This window comes from Vigna umbellata, chromosome 11 (genome assembly GCF_029865625.1).
Source record: "Vigna umbellata cultivar VRB3 chromosome 11, Vumbellata_1.0, whole genome shotgun sequence".
Taxonomy (NCBI): domain Eukaryota; kingdom Viridiplantae; phylum Streptophyta; class Magnoliopsida; order Fabales; family Fabaceae; genus Vigna; species Vigna umbellata.
The window spans coordinates 19,104,218-19,126,942 of record NC_142175.1 but is presented as its reverse complement, the minus strand read 5'-3'; the positions used below and the strand labels follow the sequence as shown (position 1 = coordinate 19,126,942).

Genomic DNA, 22,725 nt, shown 5'->3' with positions numbered 1-22,725 from the left:
AACCATTATCAGTTTTCCGCACCGAATTGTGTTAGTGAATTGTGTTTAATTCTTCATTATTGTCTCATTTTTACTATTTGGGATTAATTAGACTGTTAATTCTTATTTTAATTAATTTGAATTATCTGGGACTAATTATTCCAATCATTAATTGCAGAACAATCACTATTAGAAAGGTAGAGAAAAAAGGTCTGAACCTATTGTACAACACCAAAAGGTTTGTAAAGGACTATGTCGAACGGTCTGTGAAGGACTACGTTGAATGATCTGTAAATGCCTATGTCGAACAGTCTTGTAATGCCTACACTAGACGCTTGAACAAACAAACCTACAAAGCATTGCTGAACCGAATGGTCTTAGCTTTATTGCACCGAACGATCTCAGCTTTGTTGCACCAAATGGTCACAAAGCGAACCTGTAGAGCATAGCTGCACCGAACGGTCTGAGCTTTGTTGCACCAAACGGTCACAAAGCGAACCTGTAGAGCATAGCTGCACCGAATGGTCTAAGAATGAACGACATAACACTACTGAATCGAATGGTCAGATGAAGTGACCAGAGAAAGAAAATAGGACAGTGTTGGAAACATATTCTGGGACTTCAAGAGGGTGGTCACGTCAATATTATAGTTTAATTTCGTTTTTATAATGTAATTGGGTCAAACTTTATGACTTTGGGCCCATTTTTGGTCTACTTTTAGGAGAAGCCCATGAGGAAGGGCATTTTGGTCTTTTGGATTTTATAAACCGCCCCTCCCCCCGCTCTCATTCACGTTTCTTCTCTTTTATGTTTTGGAGCTTGGTACATCTTCTTCGAGCCGCCCCCTTTGGGGGTTTAGGTTTTAGGTTTGCCTTCCTTTACTCTTCATGTAATTTCCATTTTAATTGCAATTTTCGTTTTGTGTTCTTGCTTTTATGTTTTATAGCACTTTCATTTAATGTTGTTGAATCTTCAATTTCATTCACGCACTACAATTTCATTTCCAATCTCATTTTCATATCTCGTTTGCCATTTTGAGTTCACTAGAGTTTTATATTCACGTCTAGATTTGTGTTTTCTAGTCTGCATTTCGTTTCTGTATTCCGCAACGTTTTCTAAGTTTCTGCATTTTAATATATTCAGTCATATACTCTTATGTAGCACTGTTCGGCTTATGTCTGCTCCCTCTGTCCAGCTTAACTGTTTTGTACCATTCGGTTCCTGACGCACTTTGTTGCTAGGATCGTTCGGTCAACTTCAATATCGTTCGGCTTTAATGTTTTCTTCATTTATTTTCATGTTTTTAACTCTGATTAGTTGTGTCAATTTCGTTTTAATGTTAGCTTAAGCGTGCTTGGTTGGTCATTAGTGAGATTGCATCGTTTCTTTGAGATTTTTGGGTTGTAATTGTGTTTCTGCTACTCTGGCTTAGCATTCTATTAAATCTGGTTGTGTTCTTGCAATGCGTATACGCTTATTTGCCCAATTGGTGATTGTATCTCCGCTTAGTTGATCAATATGTGTGGAATACATTGGATGGAATAGGTGTGTTGTGTTCGCTTAGTTCGTGATTATGAAAACATGGTTAATCTTCGCTTAGATGGTTAGATTGTATTGGATTATAGGTTAGAGTAGCCTTTAATTGTTGTCAATATGTGATTTGAAGCATTGTAATTGAGTTAATGACCAACTGTTTTAAATATGTGTTCTAATTTAGTTCATTTCTCATCACAAAACTCTTCACCAAACCCCCCCCCCCCCCCCTCACTACGTGTTTGACCTTGTTCAAATAGATTGGCTCAATTTCTCACACCAAGAGGATTGATGAAGTGTAAAAATAAAAGCTTTTAAAACCATTTTCACAAAATGTGATGTCTTTACACTGTTCTTGAATCTCAAGGTAAATGATTAACAATCTAGCTGAAACTTAATCGAATATGCAAAGAACTTAATCGAATGAATAAAACAGAATGAATAAAAGAGAGTAGGGATCAGAAAATTCAACCGTTGTGTTTTTATACTGGTTCGGCCAAGCCTACATTTAGTGTCCTTCCAACCACACAAATCAAATGCACTATAAAGATCAAGGTTTTTACAACAAGGTTTTTATAGAGACTTCACGTCAAAAATATAAAACACCTCTCTAACCCTCTAATCTAATATAGACAGTAAACAACAAGACCAGCAGCAAGAACACCCTCTTCTACTGTTTAACCCTTTGAGGAACCGTCAAAGTCAAGAACACCACCGTTCTTCTTCCTATAATCACAACAGGTAAACCAAGCCAATCTTCAAAAGATTGCAAATCCTAATCACACGGTAAACACCCAAAATGTGCAGATTGATCAGAGTTTTGAAACACAGCAAGACTTGCTCCTCAAACTTTCATGGGTGTAGTGATGTTTTAAAGGGTAGAATGAATATCCTAGGATGGCTAATTGAATTTACGAGACAAGTGAGCCCCTCTCAAGAGACCCAAAAGTCTTGGCCAAAGACTTAATATCCAATACCAACCAAAAATGCACCAAGCAACAAGAAAAATAAGAAGCAATAAAACAAATAACTATTACCTCCCTTAAGTAACCAAGGCATAAAAAAAAATTTAACTTCTCTTCTGCACGTGCACATAGAAATTTAACACAATTAGAAGAAACAAAGGAACTAAGGCAGTGTTTATGAAAGGAATCGAACTCAAGGTCTCAAGCGCCCTTTTCGATGATAATATAATGTAAACAACACTACCCAACTCTTATTTTATGCATTTTCCAAAATTAAAATGAAAACTAATATTAATTAATTTTTTCTTAAGACTTTCTTCACATCATAATTAATTATTTAGCATCACAAATATAATAATGAAAAAAAATATTTTTTACGGGTCTTACATAATTAAACCACATCAGGACATAATAGAAACGTGTTTAAAAGCGAGTACATACTAACCATTAAATTTGGATACAAGTAAGCAATTAATTAAGCATTTTTTTTCTAATATTACTTTTATTTTACTTTTTTCATTTCCACGGTTGAAAAGATCTAAACATTATGAATACAACTAAATAAATTATGTATAGTAGGATATCTGAGCCGAGCGGTTATCAACAATGAACCGAACGAGCAACTAAACGGTCGCTTCAACCCGAACGGTTACCAATAGTGAACCGAGCAGATATCAAAAAATAGTCAAACGATCGCTTCGCCGAACGGTCAGTTTGGTAATTATAACAACCACTCGCAAGTGAACGATCAGATAAAACCAACTCAACTTGCGAACAATCGTCAACCACCTAGACCAAACGATCGCCATATCACTGAAGATAATACTAACGAGACGATCGGTTACATTATACGCTCGTCAATGTCGCCTTTAACAGCGATCATCCACCAACTAAATAAGACGACCAACAAGGGTCAAATACAATACAATGCCAAATCAACCCAGTCAAACTAGAGTCAACAGACTCTCGGTTATGTTTATTCAGGCTGGATCAGTTAATCCGAATAAACCAAGGAAGAAGCAGTGAAAAATATCTAACTATGATAGCGCAAGTTACGGAACTAACTAACCAAGTATCAAAGACGAGGATCACGACCAAGCGGCTGGATTTTCCAACTAACCGGATTTTAGGTAAACGGTTTATCTTACTTGTAGGTTAAATACGAAAAACCTAAAAGGTAAAAGGTACGTTTTAATGATTCCAAAGGGAGAGAAAAATATTGATTTTATTACGGAACAAAAAGATTCTATCATTCACTTCTAACTTGAGCGTCGGAGTGCCTTCGCAGATACCCCCTCCATTCTCCTCGAAGAACACTGTGCAAGAAGTAGGAACAAGGACAACAATAACGTGAGAAGGTTCAGACGTCGTCCATCAGGTTCATATCTCGATCCCGACGACTATACTGAAATATTTATTTAAAATAATAATTACTGACATTTAACAAATAAATTTGTCTACAACTACTTTACATCTAAATTAAAATTCAATTAATCATAATCACTACACAAAACTCAAGATTAAAGATCATATATAAGATAGACTAAACGATAAGCACCATTAAGTTTTAATATCTTAAAAAGTATACTACCAACTTATAATGAAGTTCTTCAATATGCTTATGTTCAATAGTACGTTGTTGATAAAAAAAACTCTATAACAAATATGATATATGTATTTTTCTTTTCATAGTATATTTTTGAAACACTAAATAAATATGTTATTTTAGAATATATGTACTATTATATTACCGATAACAATGAAGATTCGAATTAGTCATGGTCTACATTCAATGTATGATAATAGTCATTTTTATTATGACTTATTACATTAATATATAAAATTTAAATAAATTAATTCTTTAAAACATTAATAAAAACGATTATAATAAATATTTTAGAAGAGATTTAGCTTGAATTATGGGTTAACGAAGTGAATTTAGTATCTAAAACATTACATACACTAACAATACTAAGAGGAAAAATGAATTGAAAATGCATATTAATTTTGCAGTTAAAACATAATTAACCTTGTATTTCAAGTTTCTTGTTTGCATTTGAATTTTATTACTACTTTCCTCATTTCATAGACATTTTCTTGAAGATTTCTTACAAAAATTTGAAATTTTTTTGAAAGAAAAGTGTTCTTTTTTGTTGTTTTTCCTATGAATTTTAATCGATAAGTAATAACTTCATAGATAATTAATTATCTTGAAATTTAAAAATTCACAAGAAATTTCTTGCAAACTTTTTATGATAAATATTGGCAGCAAATTTTCCTCCAAAAACGATTTACAACAATTTTTCGTTACAAAAAATCAATTCAAAAACAACGTATACTTTTCCTTGCAAATTTAAATTTCACAAATAATTTTCTTGCATGTTTTAAATTTAAAAGTAATTTCTTGCAAAAAAAATTCACAAATAATTTTATTTGTGAAAATTAAATTTGTAAGTAATTTTTTATTTTTCGAATTAAAACATTTCAAAAAAAAATTACAGTAAATTTTAAAAAATGTATAATTTTTATTTTTATATTATTTTTAAATGACAAAATAACATGTAAAGAATTTATTTATTTTACTATTATTAATACTTATTATGAAATCAGTACTTAAAATACACAAAGACAATAAATATTTTGTGCATAAAGACACGATTATATTAATTAAATAAAAAAAACAACAGTTTATTAATATATTTAGCCTTTCTACACAATAAGTTATACTGAATAACATCGTTCATCAAAACCTCAAAGTTAAGAATTTTTTACATAAACTATTTCAAATCTGTAAAATATTCTTCAAAATATATCAAAGAAATCATAATCATTTCCAAAATGACATCAACATAGAAGGAAGATGTTAAACTGGTGGTAGTACTAGAAAGATGGAAATAAATTGGTGTTAGCTCAGAAAGTTGGTCATCGGCAATGCCAAATGGTTCTAGACTACTCCTATCAAAAGCTCCATTTCCACACCCTACGTTTTCCTTCTTCTCGGTCTCTTTCGATGCTAAATATTCGATTTCAAATTCAGCAGATATGTCCAACTGAAAAATTTTCAACAAAATTTGCATTGGTTAAATACATATTCACAATTTATTATGCAGAAAAACCAAGTGATTAGCATAATGGTACTAGAAAACCTGTGTGGCAGAACCTATGTCCAGTGGCACAACAGAGCCATTCTTAACCACAATTTCTTCAAATTCGTAACTGCTAACCCTTAAGCTCTCTATTTCTTCCGCTAGCCACTGAAGCAACCGGGCTCTAGTTTTATTGTCAAATACCACATGCAGTACCCAACCCCACTTTTTCAAGCATTAATATTTAGAAGGCAACCAAATATAAGAATATAGTAACCCGATCGACCAATCCACATCTACCAAAATTTTTACAGTGCAAATGCCACAAACAAAATAAATAAATCAAGAGTTTGTTAGTTATGTAACCCTACCTTCCAAATCTCTACAATCTGAATTAGTGCTATTATGAGAACCCAAATGATGATCAAACATCACGACAGGACAGTCTTATTCTGAGAAAAACATACTAAAATTATTAATTCAAATTAATTACCCCAACTCTTTATTCCATATGGATACTGCTATGCAATAAATGTATGAGATTGAAGCCATGATTTAATTGCTTGGGATATATCAGCGTTTGAAAATAAATTTATCCTCTAGGCTATAATATAATTCGGTCCCGACCTAAACAACTGCACTCAGAATCAAAAATACATGCCTTGCTACTTATGTATGTCATCTAGAAAATGACATCTTTCCCTCCCCAAAATCAACATATATCTTCCACAACAACAAACCCAAACCCAACTTGAACTGCATAATAAAAACACCTCTGCAAAGAAACATGTGGCAATTGAAGGCTTATGTTTGTGATCAAATCCTAAAACAAAAAACATCATACCTAAAGAATAAAAAATATATCCAACCCTTGTTTGAAAGAGAAATACAAGAGACAAAGATCATTTGATGATGCTATCATCCTTCATTAAAGCCTGCAATAGATTATAAATTATGCAATGGATGGATGCTATCTTCACAAAAACCGTACATTCACCATGGACATAAGATAAAAGATAATCTTTAACAAAGATGAGAATCATAACACAAGCATCTCTACAAACCCACCCAGTCACCCACTGAAACTCAGTTTCGTAGGGATTGACCCACCAACTGTCATAATCTGTTGCTCAAGCTGCATCAATAATTCATAAAAGAAATATAAATTACAAATCCAGAATATAATTAGAAGGATATTCAATTTTTTTAGTTTTTCCTCTGGTTAATACCCTGAACAGTGTTTCAAGCTTATTCTTGACAAGGCTCTTGCTTCACTTGTTGCAAACATCTAAGATACCTTTGGTGATCAGAAACTTTCATTGATGAGACCATGAAATCAGCCAAACTAGCACAGTTGAACACTTAAAGCATGAGTAGCTTATTCATTCAAACTTGGCACTTATCCTTCGAGACGCCAAAAACTATTGAACAACTTTCTGAAGATTAACAGAGGCAAAATAATGTAAAACTGAGTTAAGCTAGCAAGAAGGGAAAATGTGCAAATCTGGAAAAATGAGTAAAAACAGAGGCAAACTATAGAATAAGAAGTAACTTGCCATTGAACACGAAACTCTTAACAATGTGAAACATTTTATTTTGGATTTGTGTTACATTCGGCTAGGTTTTACTTGAGCTAAAAACCAAAGATACAGTGAATGGTTGACATGATACACAGTAAATGGTTGACATGATACATCGTAGCTTTTGCCTATACAATTATGACAGAGACATCAATATCCAATAAGTGTGTCAGATACTTGGATACATCAAAATCTAATATATATTATTATTCTAAAGCGTGTCACAGATACTTAACTGACTTTGCTTGTTAGCAGCTTCTTTGTAGCATTGCACCTTGTCAAATTATACCAGGATGCAATGCCAGAGTAATTGCTTAGAAAATAGTAGATTAAAATTTCAGTTATAATAGAGTCAAAATAACTTTTATGTTAACTCTCGCTAGATAGATATATATGTCATTTACACAGTTTTCTGTTTATAGCTGTAAATTTAATTTTAGAATGTTTTGGATTTTAAGTTAAAGGTGATATTTAACTAAGTAAACATATTGAAAAATCTAGGTTTTATATGATCTTCTATAATGGTACTTACAATTACATTTACTTTTGAATTAGTAGAATCAGGCCAAAATGTCAACTATATACTAGCAGTTAAAATGAGTATTAAGAAGTGGACTTTAAACCTAACTCAACCCCACAAAACCGACTTGTAAGATGAGGTTTGTACCCACTTATATACTCTATAAATTAACCTTATCTCTAGTTGGAACTTCCAACAATGAGGAATCATATTTACATAACCTTTTATAAAAGTTGTACAGAAGAGAATGAAATATATGATAAAATAATTTACATGATTAAGAGAGATAGAGAACAAACAGTAACACTGCAAATAAATAATAAAAGATTATTGCATTGACAATAGAGACATACTAGTTAAAAAAGAGTTTGAAAAAACACTAGCAAACATGTCTGCGACGTTATAAATAGAGTTTAGAACTAACCTATGTTATGAACATTAAAAATATTTAAAGGTTTGCTCATAATTTGATAGATTTCTTTAGGTAAGAAATCAATCTCTCACAAAAACAACACTCTCACACACCCAGATTACTGGAAACAAGACTGTATTATTCTTGCAATCAAACAATACAAAGAACAGTAGCAAAACTCTCAATTAAACTAGACTAAGCAAATTCATTTCATCAATATATAGAGCTGTATGTAAACTAACCTACCTATTTCCTAAGAAGAATCAAAACATGGTACCTATACTAACTCATTCTAGAGGAAAAACAAAACTATTTGCTGGAAATTGTAAAACAAAAATTGTTAAAATAACTACATCAACTAAAACAAAGATATTCTAAACTAGACTCCACTAGGCTTAAGAGGGAAATAGGTATGAACTGGGTATAATCTCACGCTTAATAAAGATCAAAGCACAAAAGGGTAATCTCAATTTTAATATACTTCACATTTCATCAATCTTGTTTTCCTTTTTCACACTAACTTAATGTTGCAAGATGATTTTGGTGTTGGGACAGTGATAGAAGACAACAATGCAAGAAATTTGATGGCAATCACAGCTCTAAAATCATGCCAAGAGACTTTGGACAAGTTGAAAGACATACAAGTTCAAACAATCAAAGAAGCTAAAGAAAAGTATCAAAGGGTTAAGAAAGCCCACGAGAAGTTTGAGACCTTAAGATACCCACCATGTCCTACTCTTGAGAGCTGCCGTCAAGAGCTGCAGTCGAGCTCCACCGTTGCTGCCGTCAGTGTTGCTGTCAAACTTCACTGTGCTGCCGCCGATATTGCTGTCGAGCTCCAGCAGTGAAGAAATGTTTGTGTAGAAGAAAATGTGCATTTGAAGGTTGCCCCAGCCCTAGTGGAATGGCAATCCATTTCATAGGGCTGTGGGGCCAAGAAAATGGGCCTAAGTCTAGAAAAGGCCAGGGCTGGCCTTGGGACCCAAAAATAAAATGACAGGTCTAATTTTACACAACTGATTGTTGCAGATCATGACTCCAAAAACTATATCTGTGCCTAAAATATTTCTTTGATTAAGCAATCCTTTCAAATAGCTAAATACTTGTAGAGAAGAACCCTTGTCATTGTTGATAATGCTTTACCAAGAAATAAGTCAAATCATTAAATAATCATTTTACACTTCTCGATCCCTAATGTTTCTAGACACAAGCAACAAATATATAAATAGAATAACAATGTTATGAGTTAAAGATTCATAATTATTTATTATAGATCCACTTAGCCAGCCAAAGTAATCTTGGCCAGCAATGTTATTGGAATGAAACTGAAAGATTCAATGAAAATGGTATATATAACACTGAAACTTGACACTGATGCTACAACTAAGAGTATCTCAGAGACCATTAAAACTGAAATTAACTCACAAACACACAGTAGTGAAGTAGAACAGATATGAAACAAGCTGGTGCATATTCAGGGTTACTGTGTGGATGGATATCTGGAAGGACAGGGCTCCACCCTCTGCCCTTGGCAAGGATAAAGAAGATCATGAAGAAATCAGGGGAGGATGTTAAAATGATATCAGGGAACGCTCCAATTAATTTCTCCAAGGCTTGTTAGCTCTTCGTTGAAGACTTTGCACAAAGAGAACTTAACCTCAACAGTTATTGCCACTGATCTATTTGACTTTTTGATTACTTTGGTTTCCAACTCTGTCAGCCATGCACTTGGTGCCACCACCGTTGTCAAGGAGGTTGAAACTATAGATTAGTCTTCAACAACCTTAACTCAAAATACAATATTTGAGTTCTATATATGGCTATGTAATTAATCTAAGAATTTTATCATTGTAATTATGTAATTTCTACATCTATAACTAAGTAAGAACTTTATCAGCTGGTTATGTATAACCATATTTGAATGAAAGGAAGTTGTGCCATGATCCTTCATACACACAAGAAGTGGTATATCTCTAGTTCTTTTAGACTTCAGCTTGATCATCTCCATGTTATGATGTGAGATAATAGGCTGCATAATGTTCCTACAGCGAAGGTTTTAAGGAGGAAGAAATCAAATTATATGGGAAATAAAAACAAACCAGGAAATTTTCCAAATAACTCTTGTCAGAACAACATGGAGAAATAATTCAAATCCTATGAACAAAAAAAAATAAAAGTGGCACACTCATCTAGCAAATATCTTTTTCAGATTTCGGAATTCTACTGGTATATGACCAGAAATTTTGCTGATTTGAAAGTAGAAAATAATATACTTCTCTTATTGGCACAATGCAGAAGGGATCGAATTTGTGAGTAAATTATATGATAGATGTAATTCCATTAATTGTGTCAAATTTCCCAGTTATATATCTGCATATTGTTTTGAATCAAAATGAAATCTGACCTCATTCTTCAATAGACCTAATGTAGAATGGATTGAACCAGTAAGGCAAATATTATAGAGGGACAATGTATCCAATTGTGCTAAATATTGAACCTGCAATTAATCCAGTGAGGGTAAGAAATAGACACGTGAGATTCTGCTATTGAAAGAATTCAGAAAGACTTAAAAGTTCTTTAGCCATAGGCATATCATGAAGATGATTATTGCCAAGGTTAAGATCCCTAAGCTTCGTAAGTGTGCTTATTCTTTGGGAATGGTAACCTAAAGTGCAACACTGAAGGCCCTAAAGACAAAACATATTTAGTTTCTGACAAACATCAAAGGAAAATATCAAACAGTTGGAAATAAAAAAATCATCAAGATTTTAGACATAGGGAGGGAGGTCACAGTTTTGGTCTTGAAAGACAATAAAATCATTGATTTCAACCTTTGTAATAATCAGTTATACAAATTCTACAAATGAAATGTAATGTCAAAGGAAACAGAAGTTTGATAGCAATCCAAAATGCAGAGTAGAAAATAAAAATGTATCAACCCTTGACCAGGAAAACATCAGCAACAACCTAAACCAACTCATCTAATACAAAATTTACAAACCATTTATTAAATATAGTGAAGAGGATTAGGAGAAATCTCCCTTATGTGTTTAGCATACACATAGGGTAGTTTATTTATAATGTAAGATAAGGGTTAAACCCTAAATACAGAATGGGCTAAGCCCAATTAACAGAAACACACAACTTAACATCTAACACTCCCCCTCAAGCTGGAGCATATAAATCATATGTTCCAAGCTTGTTACAAAGATAGTCAATTCTAGGTCCTCGTAAGGACTTGGTGAATATGTCTGCCAACTGGTTGCTTGAGTTAACGAACTCAGTCTTGATATCTCCGGATATGATTTTTTCTCTAATAAAATGACAATCAACTTCAATGTGCTTGGTTCTCTCATGGAAGACAGGGTTAGAGCTAATATGAAGAGCAGCTTGATTATCACATATAAGTGTCATGTGAGTGGCATCTCCAAATTTCAATTCATTAAGTAATTGTTTAAGCCACACAAGCTCGCAAGTAGCAGATGCCATAGCTCTATATTCTGCTTCTGCGCTGGACCTTGCCACAACACTTTGCTTCTTACTTTTCCAAGATATCAGGTTGCCACCAATAGAGACACAATATCCAGAAGTAGACCTCCTATCAGAAGGGGAACCAGCCCAATCAGCATCTGAATAGCAAACGATTTTTGTATCGTTGTTAGGGCCATATAGCAAACCTTTTCCAGGTGATCTTTTAATATACTTCAGTATGCGAACAACTGCATCCCAATGGTCTTCACATGGGGAGTTTAGAAATTGACTCACCACACTAACTGCGAAGGAAATGTCAGGACGCGTAACAGTAAGATAGTTTAATTTACCAACTAATCTTCTGTACCGTTCAGGATCTGAGAAAGGCTCTCCCTGATTTGGTAAGAGTTTGATGTTAGGGTCCATAGGTGTCTCAACAGATTTACAGTTCATTAACCCTGTTTCCTCCAAGATGTCTAACGCATACTTCCTCTGAGATATGACAATACCATCATTGGATTGTGCTACTTCAATACCCAAAAAGTACCGGAGTTTGCCAAGATCTTTGGTTTGAAAATGATGACAAAGGTGTTGTTTCATCTGAGAGATGCCGAGATAGTCACTTCCTGTGAGAACAATATCATCAACATACACTATTAAGTAAATACATCCAGCACTTGAGTGGCGATAGAACACTGAATGATCCGCTTCACTGCGAGACATACCAAATTGTTGAACAACAAAGCTGAATTTACCAAACCAGGCCCGAGGAGATTGTTTTAGGCCATATAAGGATTTGCGAAGACGACATACCAATCCAGATGACTCCCCCTGAGCAACAAAGCCAGGCGGTTGCTCCATATAAATTTCTTCATGCAAATCACCATTTAGGAAAGCATTTTTGACATCAAGTTGGTAAAGAGGCCATTGTCGAAGAGCGGCCATGGCAATGAATAGGCGAACAGAGGTCATTTTTGCCACTGGAGAAAAAGTATCACCATAATCCAAACCAAAAATATGTGTGTAGCCTTTGGCAACCAGTCGAGCTTTCAGACGATCAATTGTGCCATCAGGGCCAACCTTGATAGCATACACCCACCTGCAACCAACAACAGACTTTCCAGATGGTAATTGGACAAGCTCCCAAGTTCCACTTTTCTGTAAAGCACTTAATTCATCCAGCATAGCTTGACGCCAGCCAGGATGACTTAAGGCATCACCCACAGATTTAGGAATTGACACAGAAGAAATGGATGAGAGACAAGTGTAAAAAGATGGAGATAATCTGTGGTAACTAAGAACAGTATAATGGGGGGAAGGGTTACGGGTAGAGCGTATACCTTTACGGAAGGCAATAGGCAAGTCAGACTCATTTGCTGGAGCCGGAGGAGACACAGGAGGCGGCACTGGAAGTGAGTCATGAGGGAGACAATTGCGGCGACGATAAACCTGAAGGGGTGGTGGTGAAGGACGATCCTGTGGTGAATGAGAGTCTAAAGAAGGAGACAAAATGGGTGGAGCATCACCAGGAGGATCACAGATAATAGGAATATCAACAGTAACAGGGAGAGGTACAGAACTAGAAGATAAATGTGTAAAGTAAAAAGAAGATTCATCAAAAGTGACATCAGCAGATATAAAATGACGATTGAGGGAAGGGGAAAAACACTTATAGCCCTTTTGTGACCGTGGAAATCCTAAGAAGACACATTTGTGAGACCTAGGAGATAACTTATCAAGACCAGGACTAAAATCATGAACAAAACATGTAGACCCAAAAACTCTAAGAGGTAATGGATGTAGAGGGTCTTGAGGAAATAATATAGAATGAGGGATTTTGTTTGCTAGGACGGAAGATGGCATGCGGTTGATAAGATAACATGCCGTGAGAACAGCATCACCCCAAAAACGTGAGGGTACTTGACCATGAATGAGAAGGGTACGAGTTGTTTCAATAAGGTGTCTATTCTTGCGCTCAGCCACCCCATTTTGTTGAGGGGTATAAGCACATGAGGTTTGGTGAAGAATGCCATGAGAAGCCATAAAATGTTTAAACTGTTGAGAAAGGTATTCACGGCCATTATCACTACGTAAAGTGCGAATAGAAACCCCAAACTGAGTTTTTATTTCATTGAAAAAAGTTTGAAAAATAGAAAACAACTCAGAACGATTCTTCATGAGAAACAACCAAGTACATCTGGAATAGTCATCAATGAAGGTAACAAAATACTGAAATCCTAAAGTTGACTTAACACGACTAGGTCCCCAAATATCAGAATGAACCAATGAAAAGGGGGATGACGCTCGTTGTGAAACACTACGAGGAAAGGAACTACGAGTATGTTTACCTAACTGACAAGACTCACACGACAAACTTGATAATTTGGACAGACTCGGAACAAGTTGCTGCAGTTTGGCAAGACTGGGATGACCTAACTGAGCATGAAGAAGGGATGGTGACTCCATGATTACGCCAGCATGTGGAGAAGGGCTGAGATGATATAGGCCATGAGACTCACATCCTGTGCCAATCATGTGTTTCGAACTCCGGTCCTGCAACCAAACAGAATCTTTGGTAAATGAAATAACACAATTAAGGGAACGAGTTAGACGACTTACGGACAATAAGTTAAAAGGAGACCCAGGGACATAAAGTACATTATCAATGGATATGGACGGAAAAATATGAACAGTACCAATACCATGAGATGAGACTCGAGACCCATCAGCCATCGTTACCGAAGGTAAATTAACCGGACATGACAAGGAAGAAAACAAGGACTTGTTACCAGTGATATGATCGGTGGCACCTGAGTCAAGGACCCAAGATCCGAGAGAGTGAGTCAGACCGACAAAAGGAGTACCTATGCGTGTAACAGAAGCAGATGTAGTGGAACTAGAGTGCTGACGGTCCTCATACCATCTGAGAAATTCCTGAAAGAGTAAAGGGTTATTCATGGTATTTGATGAAGTAGGATGGTCTGCAGACGGTGATCGGGGAGGTGGATCAGAATTAGCCATTGCTATAGGTCGAAGAGGACGTCCATGAAGTGCATAACATCTATCAATTTTGTGGCCTAGCTTGCCACAGTGGTCACATTTTGGACGTCCTTTACCTGGTTGGCGAGACCGACTCCGATCATCAAGGTGGACAGCCATGGAGAGGGAGAAACCCTAAAAATTCAAAATGCTCCGATTGACGCAACGACCACAGATCCAGAAAGAGGGCGAGGAGGCGATCACGGCGGTGCTGATCGGCGGCAGAAATCTCCGGCGACGCGCCGGCACGCGCGGCGGCAGCGGCGACTCTTGCGGCGGCGCGTGGGGGCGCGTGAGAGGTCCGTTCGCCGCGATCTTCGTACGACGGTGGTCGCCCGGCCGAGACGCTTTCGATGGTGTGGTCGCCGGTCGATTCTGGAACTCCGGCGGCGGCGGCGGCGACGGCGACGGCGACGGTGGCGACGGCAGCGGCGGCGATTGCGACAACAGCGGCAGTGATGGTGCCGGAGACCGTGGAGTTGACTGGAACTATTCCTGTGCTCTAGATACCATATTAAATATAGTGAAGAGGATTAGGAGAAATCTCCCTTATGTGTTTAGCATACACATAGGGTAGTTTATTTATAATGTAAGATAAGGGTTAAACCCTAAATACAGAATGGGCTAAGCCCAATTAACAGAAACACACAACTTAACATCTAACACCATTCATGCGCATCCTATGACAAACACATTGGTATTCAAATACAGTGTCACCTTTCATCATTTCAACAAGTCTCATCATTTCGTGAAAAAATTTCTATGCCTTTTCAGTCTCGTCATTCTTAAAGAGAGCAGAGATGATTATTTCAAAAGTTATAACATTAGATAAACAACCACTGTCTTCCATTTTGGACCATAGGGTCAATGCCTCATCAAGCAAACCCTCCTTACAAAGACCACTAATCATAAGTACACTGTTTTGCATTCTTTACTTTATTACACATAACACTTTCTTTGCACTTATGATTATTACCCTATGGTCCAATAATTCTTTATTACAAAGACCACTAATCAATGTACATATCGGGCTGAACTACATTTTCTCTCATTTTACATAAAACATCAATCATGGAACTATAAGTGATTACGTCTGCTTGTTGATTTCTACCACACATCTCATGAAAAAGATCCCAAGCATGAGAGATTCTTCCAGTCTTGCATAAACCATAAATAAGAGTATTGTATGTCACAGTATTTGGAACTATATTCCTGTTGTGCATTTCCTGAAAGAGATTTATGGCCTTATCCACCCTTTTGTTCCTTATGAGTCCATTTATCATGATATTGTAAGTCCTAACACTAGGACTCACTCCCATGTGGGTCATTGCACATAACACTTGTTTTGCATTCTTTACTTTATTAACTGCGTAATACCCTCACATTAGAGCACTAAAGCTAACAACATCAGGTTTCACATAAGCTTTCACCATCACACCTAACACATTCTTCGCTTCTCTTAGCTTTCTTTCCTTACACAATGCATCAATCAATATATTATAGGTATAAACATCTGGCCTGATGCTATTTGATAGCATTTCATTTAGGAAACCAAATCCTACTTCTACCTGTCCTACTAAGCAAAAGCCATAAATTAGAGTACTATAAGTAACAACATCAGGAGAAATTTCCTTGATAACCATCTCAGAATACAAATCATAAGCTTCTTTTGAATGTTTCTCTTTTAATAAAGAGTCAATAATAATGTTATACATTACTGTTGATCGACCTTGAATCGTTCTGAGCAATTTGATCCCGGCTTCAGTTTCTCCTATTTTGCTCAATCCATTGATCAGAGTGCCGTAAGTAATTTTGTCGAGCCGAAATCCTAGTGCTACTACTTTGTCGTGAAGGTTGAGGGCTTCCTTGACCTCACCCTTATCACAGAGACCTCTGATGAGTGTAGTTAAGGTTATGGCATCTGCATGATAACCCCGTTTGAGAATCTTGGCAAATACAGAGAAAGCAAAGGCCAATTGGTTTAAGTGACAGAAACAATTGATGAGGAGGTTGAGATTAGCAAGGTTATTGTGAATTCCCTTGAGCTCCATTTGCTTAATGAGAGAAATAGCAGTAGGGTACCGCTTCATCCTCACAAGAAATCCCAAAATCTTTCCAAATTCGAAGATGGGAGGAACATGACGCTGATGAAGCAAGCGATTGAATTGTGAGACGGCGTCGTCGTGTAAGGAAGTTTGAGAGTGAGAGTGAGAGCAAAAGAAGGAATTGTGCATTGGAAGAAAAGGAGGAAACTGGCAATGGAAGGAAGAAGAGAAAACCTAACACTTCTTGAGAGCCACATCTTTGCTGCAAACAACAATAGTATAGAATTCTTCAAATTTAGTTTTCTTCCATTTAAAAAAGCTTAACTTGTATGCTTTAAATCTTTTGTTTGGACAATATTATTAAATTTAATGAATTTTAATTTTATTTTACACTTTTATTGGGATAATAATTTTTTAATTACCATTAAATTCTACAATTTATTTAAATTTGAAATAATTATTAACACTTACACACTCATTTTAAGTGATATCCTCTCAATGAGGGGACCTTTTCATGCACTTCCAACGTTTAGTCATCCGACTCCCAATTTTCTCTTAATATCAAAATTATATTTATGAAAGTGTTAAAAAAATAAATTTCTATATGTACCATACTGATCGGACGGTCCAAAGAAGGCAATGCTGAATCAATCTAATCGGACAGTTATACTAAACCGGCCGGTAGGTTTTCTAGGTCATTAAAACCATGATTAAGGTAAATACTTGTTGAACTCAACTGAGTTAAGGAAATCTAGGCAATGTTGCTTAGTTCCAGTAGTGGTGTGAATACTCACCCAAGTCTAGGATAATAGGAGGTTATTCGCTAACTGAGGAAAATAGGAGTGGTGTGAGTACTCAATTGTAATCTTATGAAGATTACAGTTGAACCCTCTGCGAGTTGAAGTGAACTAATAAAAAAATATATGTGCAATTACCCTTTCTTTTGCCAAAACACTTCTCTTATAAAAACCTACAACAGTGTACATTCTGAATAACACATAAAAGTTATTATCATTTATAAACATTTATTAGGTTTAGCATCTAAAGCATTTAATAGAAAAATTCAAATCTCGACATGTTATATCGGAAGGGTTGCGAAAAGAATATTCAACTCTCGTTCTAATGTTTTTCAGGTACTTCATAAGGTTGGTCATTTGCTCCATCACCGCCACCTAACATCTGATCCAAAGACAACTCCTCATCTGTGTGTCTGCAAAACCAACAGCAAGTGCACCGGTCGTAGAGTAGCAAGTGATAAATATCATTTTCTCCCAAGAGACTTGTGCAACACATAACAACTTTTTCCTTTCATAACTTAATTAGACATCAAAGTGCACAAGAACACAATCTTTTTGGTATTTTTATCAAACAATTGGTGTGCAAGAAATTTAACATAGAGTATTTATAATTTGTTAAGACTAGAATTCATCCACTTCATTCTCATGCATTCACAAACATCTCAATTCTATCCATCAAGTGTTTAATTTCAGTTCTAGGTTCAAATCATATTTCACAATATATCAAGAATCACAAATCAAGCATGGGTGGCCAAACCAAAACAAACATTAAGCATAGAAATTGAATACTAACATGAATTGGAAAAACATATATCATTAACATCACAAAATACATAAGAATTTCATGTCTTACAATTAATCTCAATAAATAGGACAAGCTATCCATGGTGGAGAACTTAGGGTTCTACAAAATTAGAGAGATAGGGAAGAAATTGGAACTAAAGAGAAGATGCACAACCTTTCCAATTATGCTTCCCCTTCGCATTTCCATCTCCAATTCGTGACTCATTTTCTTCCTCAAACCAAAAGGAACAAAATCACTATTAATGAAGCTTGAAGACCCAAGGAGGAGTGGGAGATCTTCCCAATACCCCAAACAGCCTCAAAGGGCCTCTTTTAGTCGCCTTAAGTGAAGAATGAAGAGTAGGAGGAAAAGAATCCCAAAACTTGACGAGAACCACGCTTAAATAACCCATTTTGACATGTCAGCGTCGCCACTGCAAAACGCCAGAATGTGGTCCTCAATGCCCTGCTCTCTAGAATTACACTACTCAATGCCATTTTCCACCGCTCAGCACTATCATGGTGGCGCTCGAGCCCTAGGCAGTTTTGACAGCATTCTAAAATTCAAGTACTTGCATGATTACGTTCATATTTTGGTAAGAACAAAAATCATAATAAGAACCCACTTTAATCTTTAAATTATTTCAAATTAAAAAAGGTGTTTTTTTTTAAATTCTAACTCAAATAAGTTTTCTTCATTCTTTTGTATGTGTTAGTTTTAAATAATTATAGGTCGACTAATACTTTTAAGTTAACACAATAACCTTTGTAGTGGTTTTCAATCCAAGTTTTTGTTATTTTAAGGAAAGACTTAGAAGAAAAAAGGTGAAAACAATTTTCAAATTAATGAATATATATATATATATATATATATATATATATATATATATATATATATATATATATTTAAACAAATAAAAAATTGTGGAATGTTTGTTAAGATGCAATGTTAATCATCTTCAAAAAATATTATTTTCAATTTACTAATGAAAAATGGAAAAAATAATCATCATCTTTGTCATAATTTATAAATTGCTCTACGTCAATTTTTAATCAAAATATATGTATAAACATTGAGTTTGTGTAGTGAATAATTTCAATTCAGCTTAGTCTGTACAAACAATTATTTATGGAGATTGATATTTGCACTTTACACGAGATAAAGAAAAAAGTCACGACACATAGAGAAAAGGTAAATCAAAATGGTAAAGTTATTAATGTAAACTAAAAAACAAACAACAATAACATGTATCTATTATATTCAATCAACGAAATTTTCTTGTTTTTAACATGCAAAGCATTATTACTTTTCTCAACTTTGGCTTAATAGAGTTCATCCTTGACACTTCAAAGAAAGATGAAATATGTCTTGACTCATTAATTCACGAATCAAAATTTCATGAAAAGGCAAAGATAATACTAGTTTGAAACTTGAGAGTTTCTCAGCCACTTGTTGCATTGATGGTCTTAAGTTTGGTTTGGAGCACAAACATGATAATGCTAGTGTTATCACGAGAATGATATCTTGAGCTTCTCTCCAGAGAGGCAGAGGAAGACGTGAATCCAAAAGATCTTTCACGAACATATTTTCAGTTCTTGGGTTTGATAATGACAAGATTAGATCTCCAGGATGTTTTCCCATTAATGTTTCCAAAGTCACCACTCCAAAACTATAAACATCGCATTTTTTTGTCACGCTTAATGTATAAGCAAGCTCTGTTATAAAAAAAATAAAGAAAGGAAACTCAAATTATAAAAATAAATTATTACATCAATTCTAGATATTGACAAAAATATTGTAGTTTTGTAATAGAAAATAACATTCACCTGGAGCAATGTAGCCACGAGTGCCAACTACCAAGGTTTGATTTGATGTATCAGGTTGAAGGAGTCTAGCTGTGCCAAAGTCTGAGATATAAGCCTCTAATTTTGAGTTTAACAGAACATTGCTACTTGTTACATCTCGATGAACAATTGGTGGGCTACAATCATGATGCATGTATGATAAAGCCTCTGCCATTCCTTTAATAACATTCACCCTCTTACTCCAATTCAACTCCTTAGCTTCCACTTCATTACTCAAAGTATAAAATAAACTACCTCTTTCCATGTATTGATAGACCAAAAACTTACACCGATTGTGGAGGCAAAAACCATGAAGCTTTACAATATTTTTATGATGGATTTTTGTTAACATCTTCACCTCATTACGGAAACTTTTGTCAAAAGATGGATTTTGGGATTCCACACAATGGAGTTTTTTTAATGCAACAATATTGCCGCTGGGTAGTTGTGCTCTATAAACACAACCATATGCGCCTGTCCCAATGCAATACTTAAGGTCAAAGTCTTCGGTTGCTTCAATGATATCCTCAAATGCAATTTTACCATCATAGTTCCATATAGAAAACAAGTCTCCATTCTTTGTTGATATTCCTTCACATTTTTTCTTAGGAATACATCTTGAGAAATATAATATTAGAAGGAGTATTACAACACTGAAGAAAATGACTGGAAGAACAATTAACAAAATGATGGGCTTATTTTTTCTACTTTGAGGATTTGTCTCATTGAGCAAGTTGCAGTATGTAAAATTGGGCATGTGGTGATCATCAATTAATGAGTCTTCCTGAAAAAAACAGTAATCTGGTACCTCCAATTTTGAGTCAAGGTCTTGTGAAAAGTCAAAGGAATTGTATGAAAGGTTTATATATGATAGACTAGCAAGTTCCTTGTGTACTTTACCCGAAAGATTATTATAGCTAAGATCCAATCGACTAAGAACAAAACTCATTTTCAAAAGAGGTGAAATCTCACCAACAAGGAAATTGTGACTAAGATTGAGGTCACTCACACAACCAATTCGAGAGGTTATGCTTCCATTAAAGAAGTTGAAGCTTAAATCAACAGTATGGGGACATTTCATAGTTTCTAATGGTATTGAACCGTATAACTGATTTGACGAGAGATGTAAACAGAATACTTTGTCCATTTGCAAGAGTTTTGGAGGTAGTAAACCTGAAATCCTATTATGAGAAAGTTGCAAAATTTCCAACTTGGACAAATTTCCTAATTCTTCAGGTATCTGACCTTCTATTTCATTATAATTAAGGTAGAGATGTACCAAATTCTCCAATTGACCTAAAGTAGGAGGGATTGAACCGTTGAGGGAATTATTTGAGAGATGTAATCTTTGTAAACTTTTTAAATTTCCAAATTCTATAGGTATAGGACCAGTAATTTGGTTAGATTCAAAGAAGAAATCCATCAAGTTCTCTAATTGACCCAATGTATGAGGAATTGAACCTGTGAATAAATTACGTGATAGATGTAATGTCTGTAATTTTATCAAATTCCCCAATTCTGTCGGAATCCTACCTTCAAGTTTGTTTGATTCAAGATAGAGAAATTGCAAATTGATGAGTTGACCAAGTGTAAATGGAATTAAACCTGATAAAGAATTCTGAGAGACAGATAACATCTTCAATTGTGTCAAGTTTCCAAGTTGTGGTGGTATTGAACCTGTTGAATTAGAGCAAGAAAGAGATAATTAGATTAATTCTTCCATTGACAGAATTTACATTGGTAATGCAATCAAGAGAAGTGCAATTACTTACCTTGGAGATGATTGTTGGTGAGGACTAGGGTGGTAAGGTTTGTAAGTGAGCCTATTTCTTTAGGGATAGTTCCTCTAAGACCCATTCCATATAGACGCAGATAGACTAAGTTGGGGAAGGCAGTGACGTTGAACTTCTCAATCCAAAGCAATTCTTTTGATGAAGGAATCTTCCATCTTTCAATAGCAGTAATACTCCCAGCTTCATTGCAAGAGATACCCTCCCAATCACAATGGTCAGAGATATTACTGTCATCATTCCACCAACCGCTGTGGAGCAAAGCCTGTCGTTCTTCATTGATGGAAGAAGAAGGCATGGCGCCACCAATGACAGATGATACCTCACCCATCATATAGAAGGCTATAAGCAATAAGCTGTAAATACAGTTTGCCATACTTGATTGATTCAGTATGAGAAAGTGCAGTGCTGACTCATCAACTGAATGTGTTATATAATATATAGTGAAATTGGCCATCAGATTTCTTGGTTGGCCAACGGAAACTTCCTTTCTAAATTCTTCTCAACCCTTTATTCAGCGAAAAAATGGAAGTCCAAAGACGCGGTTTTTCCAGAAGAATTATGAGAGGATTGGTTGAAGGGGATCCTATTTGTGGAAAGTGCAGTGCTGACTGATAGAATTTGTGCCCCTTCCTCCAAGTTCATTCCATGCCTTCATCATAACATTGCCCTTTGCATATCAATTCACCAATGTGGAGTGGACTCTCTGTTTGATATCTTTTACTATGGATTTTGGTTCAACATGACGACGACGTATGGGTAGGATCCACATTGCTCGTAAATTTTGTTAATTTTTTGTTTTTATTGATTTGTTATCGTTTTACTTTTCTCTTCAGTTGCTTTAGTATTCAAATTGTACCAGATGACCCCTGACGGTCCC

At 35.4% G+C, this 22,725-nt stretch overlaps 1 protein-coding gene and 3 pseudogenes across 1 annotated transcript; 1 reads left to right on the top strand and 3 right to left on the bottom strand.

Annotated features, from left to right (window-relative positions):
• Positions 1 to 5,254: 5,254 nt before the first annotated feature.
• Positions 5,255 to 5,995, bottom strand: LOC148191089 (acid beta-fructofuranosidase 1, vacuolar pseudogene; annotated as a pseudogene).
• A 3,533-nt stretch (positions 5,996 to 9,528) lies between these two features.
• On the top strand, positions 9,529 to 9,847 carry LOC148191088 (nuclear transcription factor Y subunit C-1-like; annotated as a pseudogene).
• Positions 9,848 to 15,595: 5,748 nt separating this feature from the next.
• LOC124829099 (uncharacterized) lies at positions 15,596 to 16,887 on the bottom strand (annotated as a pseudogene).
• A 2,548-nt stretch (positions 16,888 to 19,435) lies between these two features.
• LOC124829098 (uncharacterized) lies at positions 19,436 to 22,510 on the bottom strand. Its single transcript, XM_088102292.1, has 3 exons — positions 21,828 to 22,510; positions 20,038 to 21,732; positions 19,436 to 19,926 (listed from the first exon to the last, which is right to left on the bottom strand). Exons 1-3 carry the CDS (start codon positions 22,300 to 22,302, stop codon positions 19,544 to 19,546), a joined length of 2,553 nt encoding a protein of 850 aa, XP_087958418.1. The 5' UTR covers positions 22,303 to 22,510; the 3' UTR covers positions 19,436 to 19,543.
• Between the last annotated feature and the right edge of the window lie 215 nt (positions 22,511 to 22,725).

Excerpts from the sequence above, each read along its gene's own strand:
- LOC124829098 (XM_088102292.1), bottom strand. The coding sequence starts at position 22,302 with ATGGCCAATTTCACTATATATTATATAACACATTCAGTTGATGAGTCA. Across the intron at positions 21,733-21,827 it reads CACCAACAATCATCTCCAAG|GTTCAATACCACCACAACTT; the intron begins GTAAGTAATTGC and ends CTAATTCAACAG. Across the intron at positions 19,927-20,037 it reads TCGTGGCTACATTGCTCCAG|AGCTTGCTTATACATTAAGC; the intron begins GTGAATGTTATT and ends TTTTTATAACAG.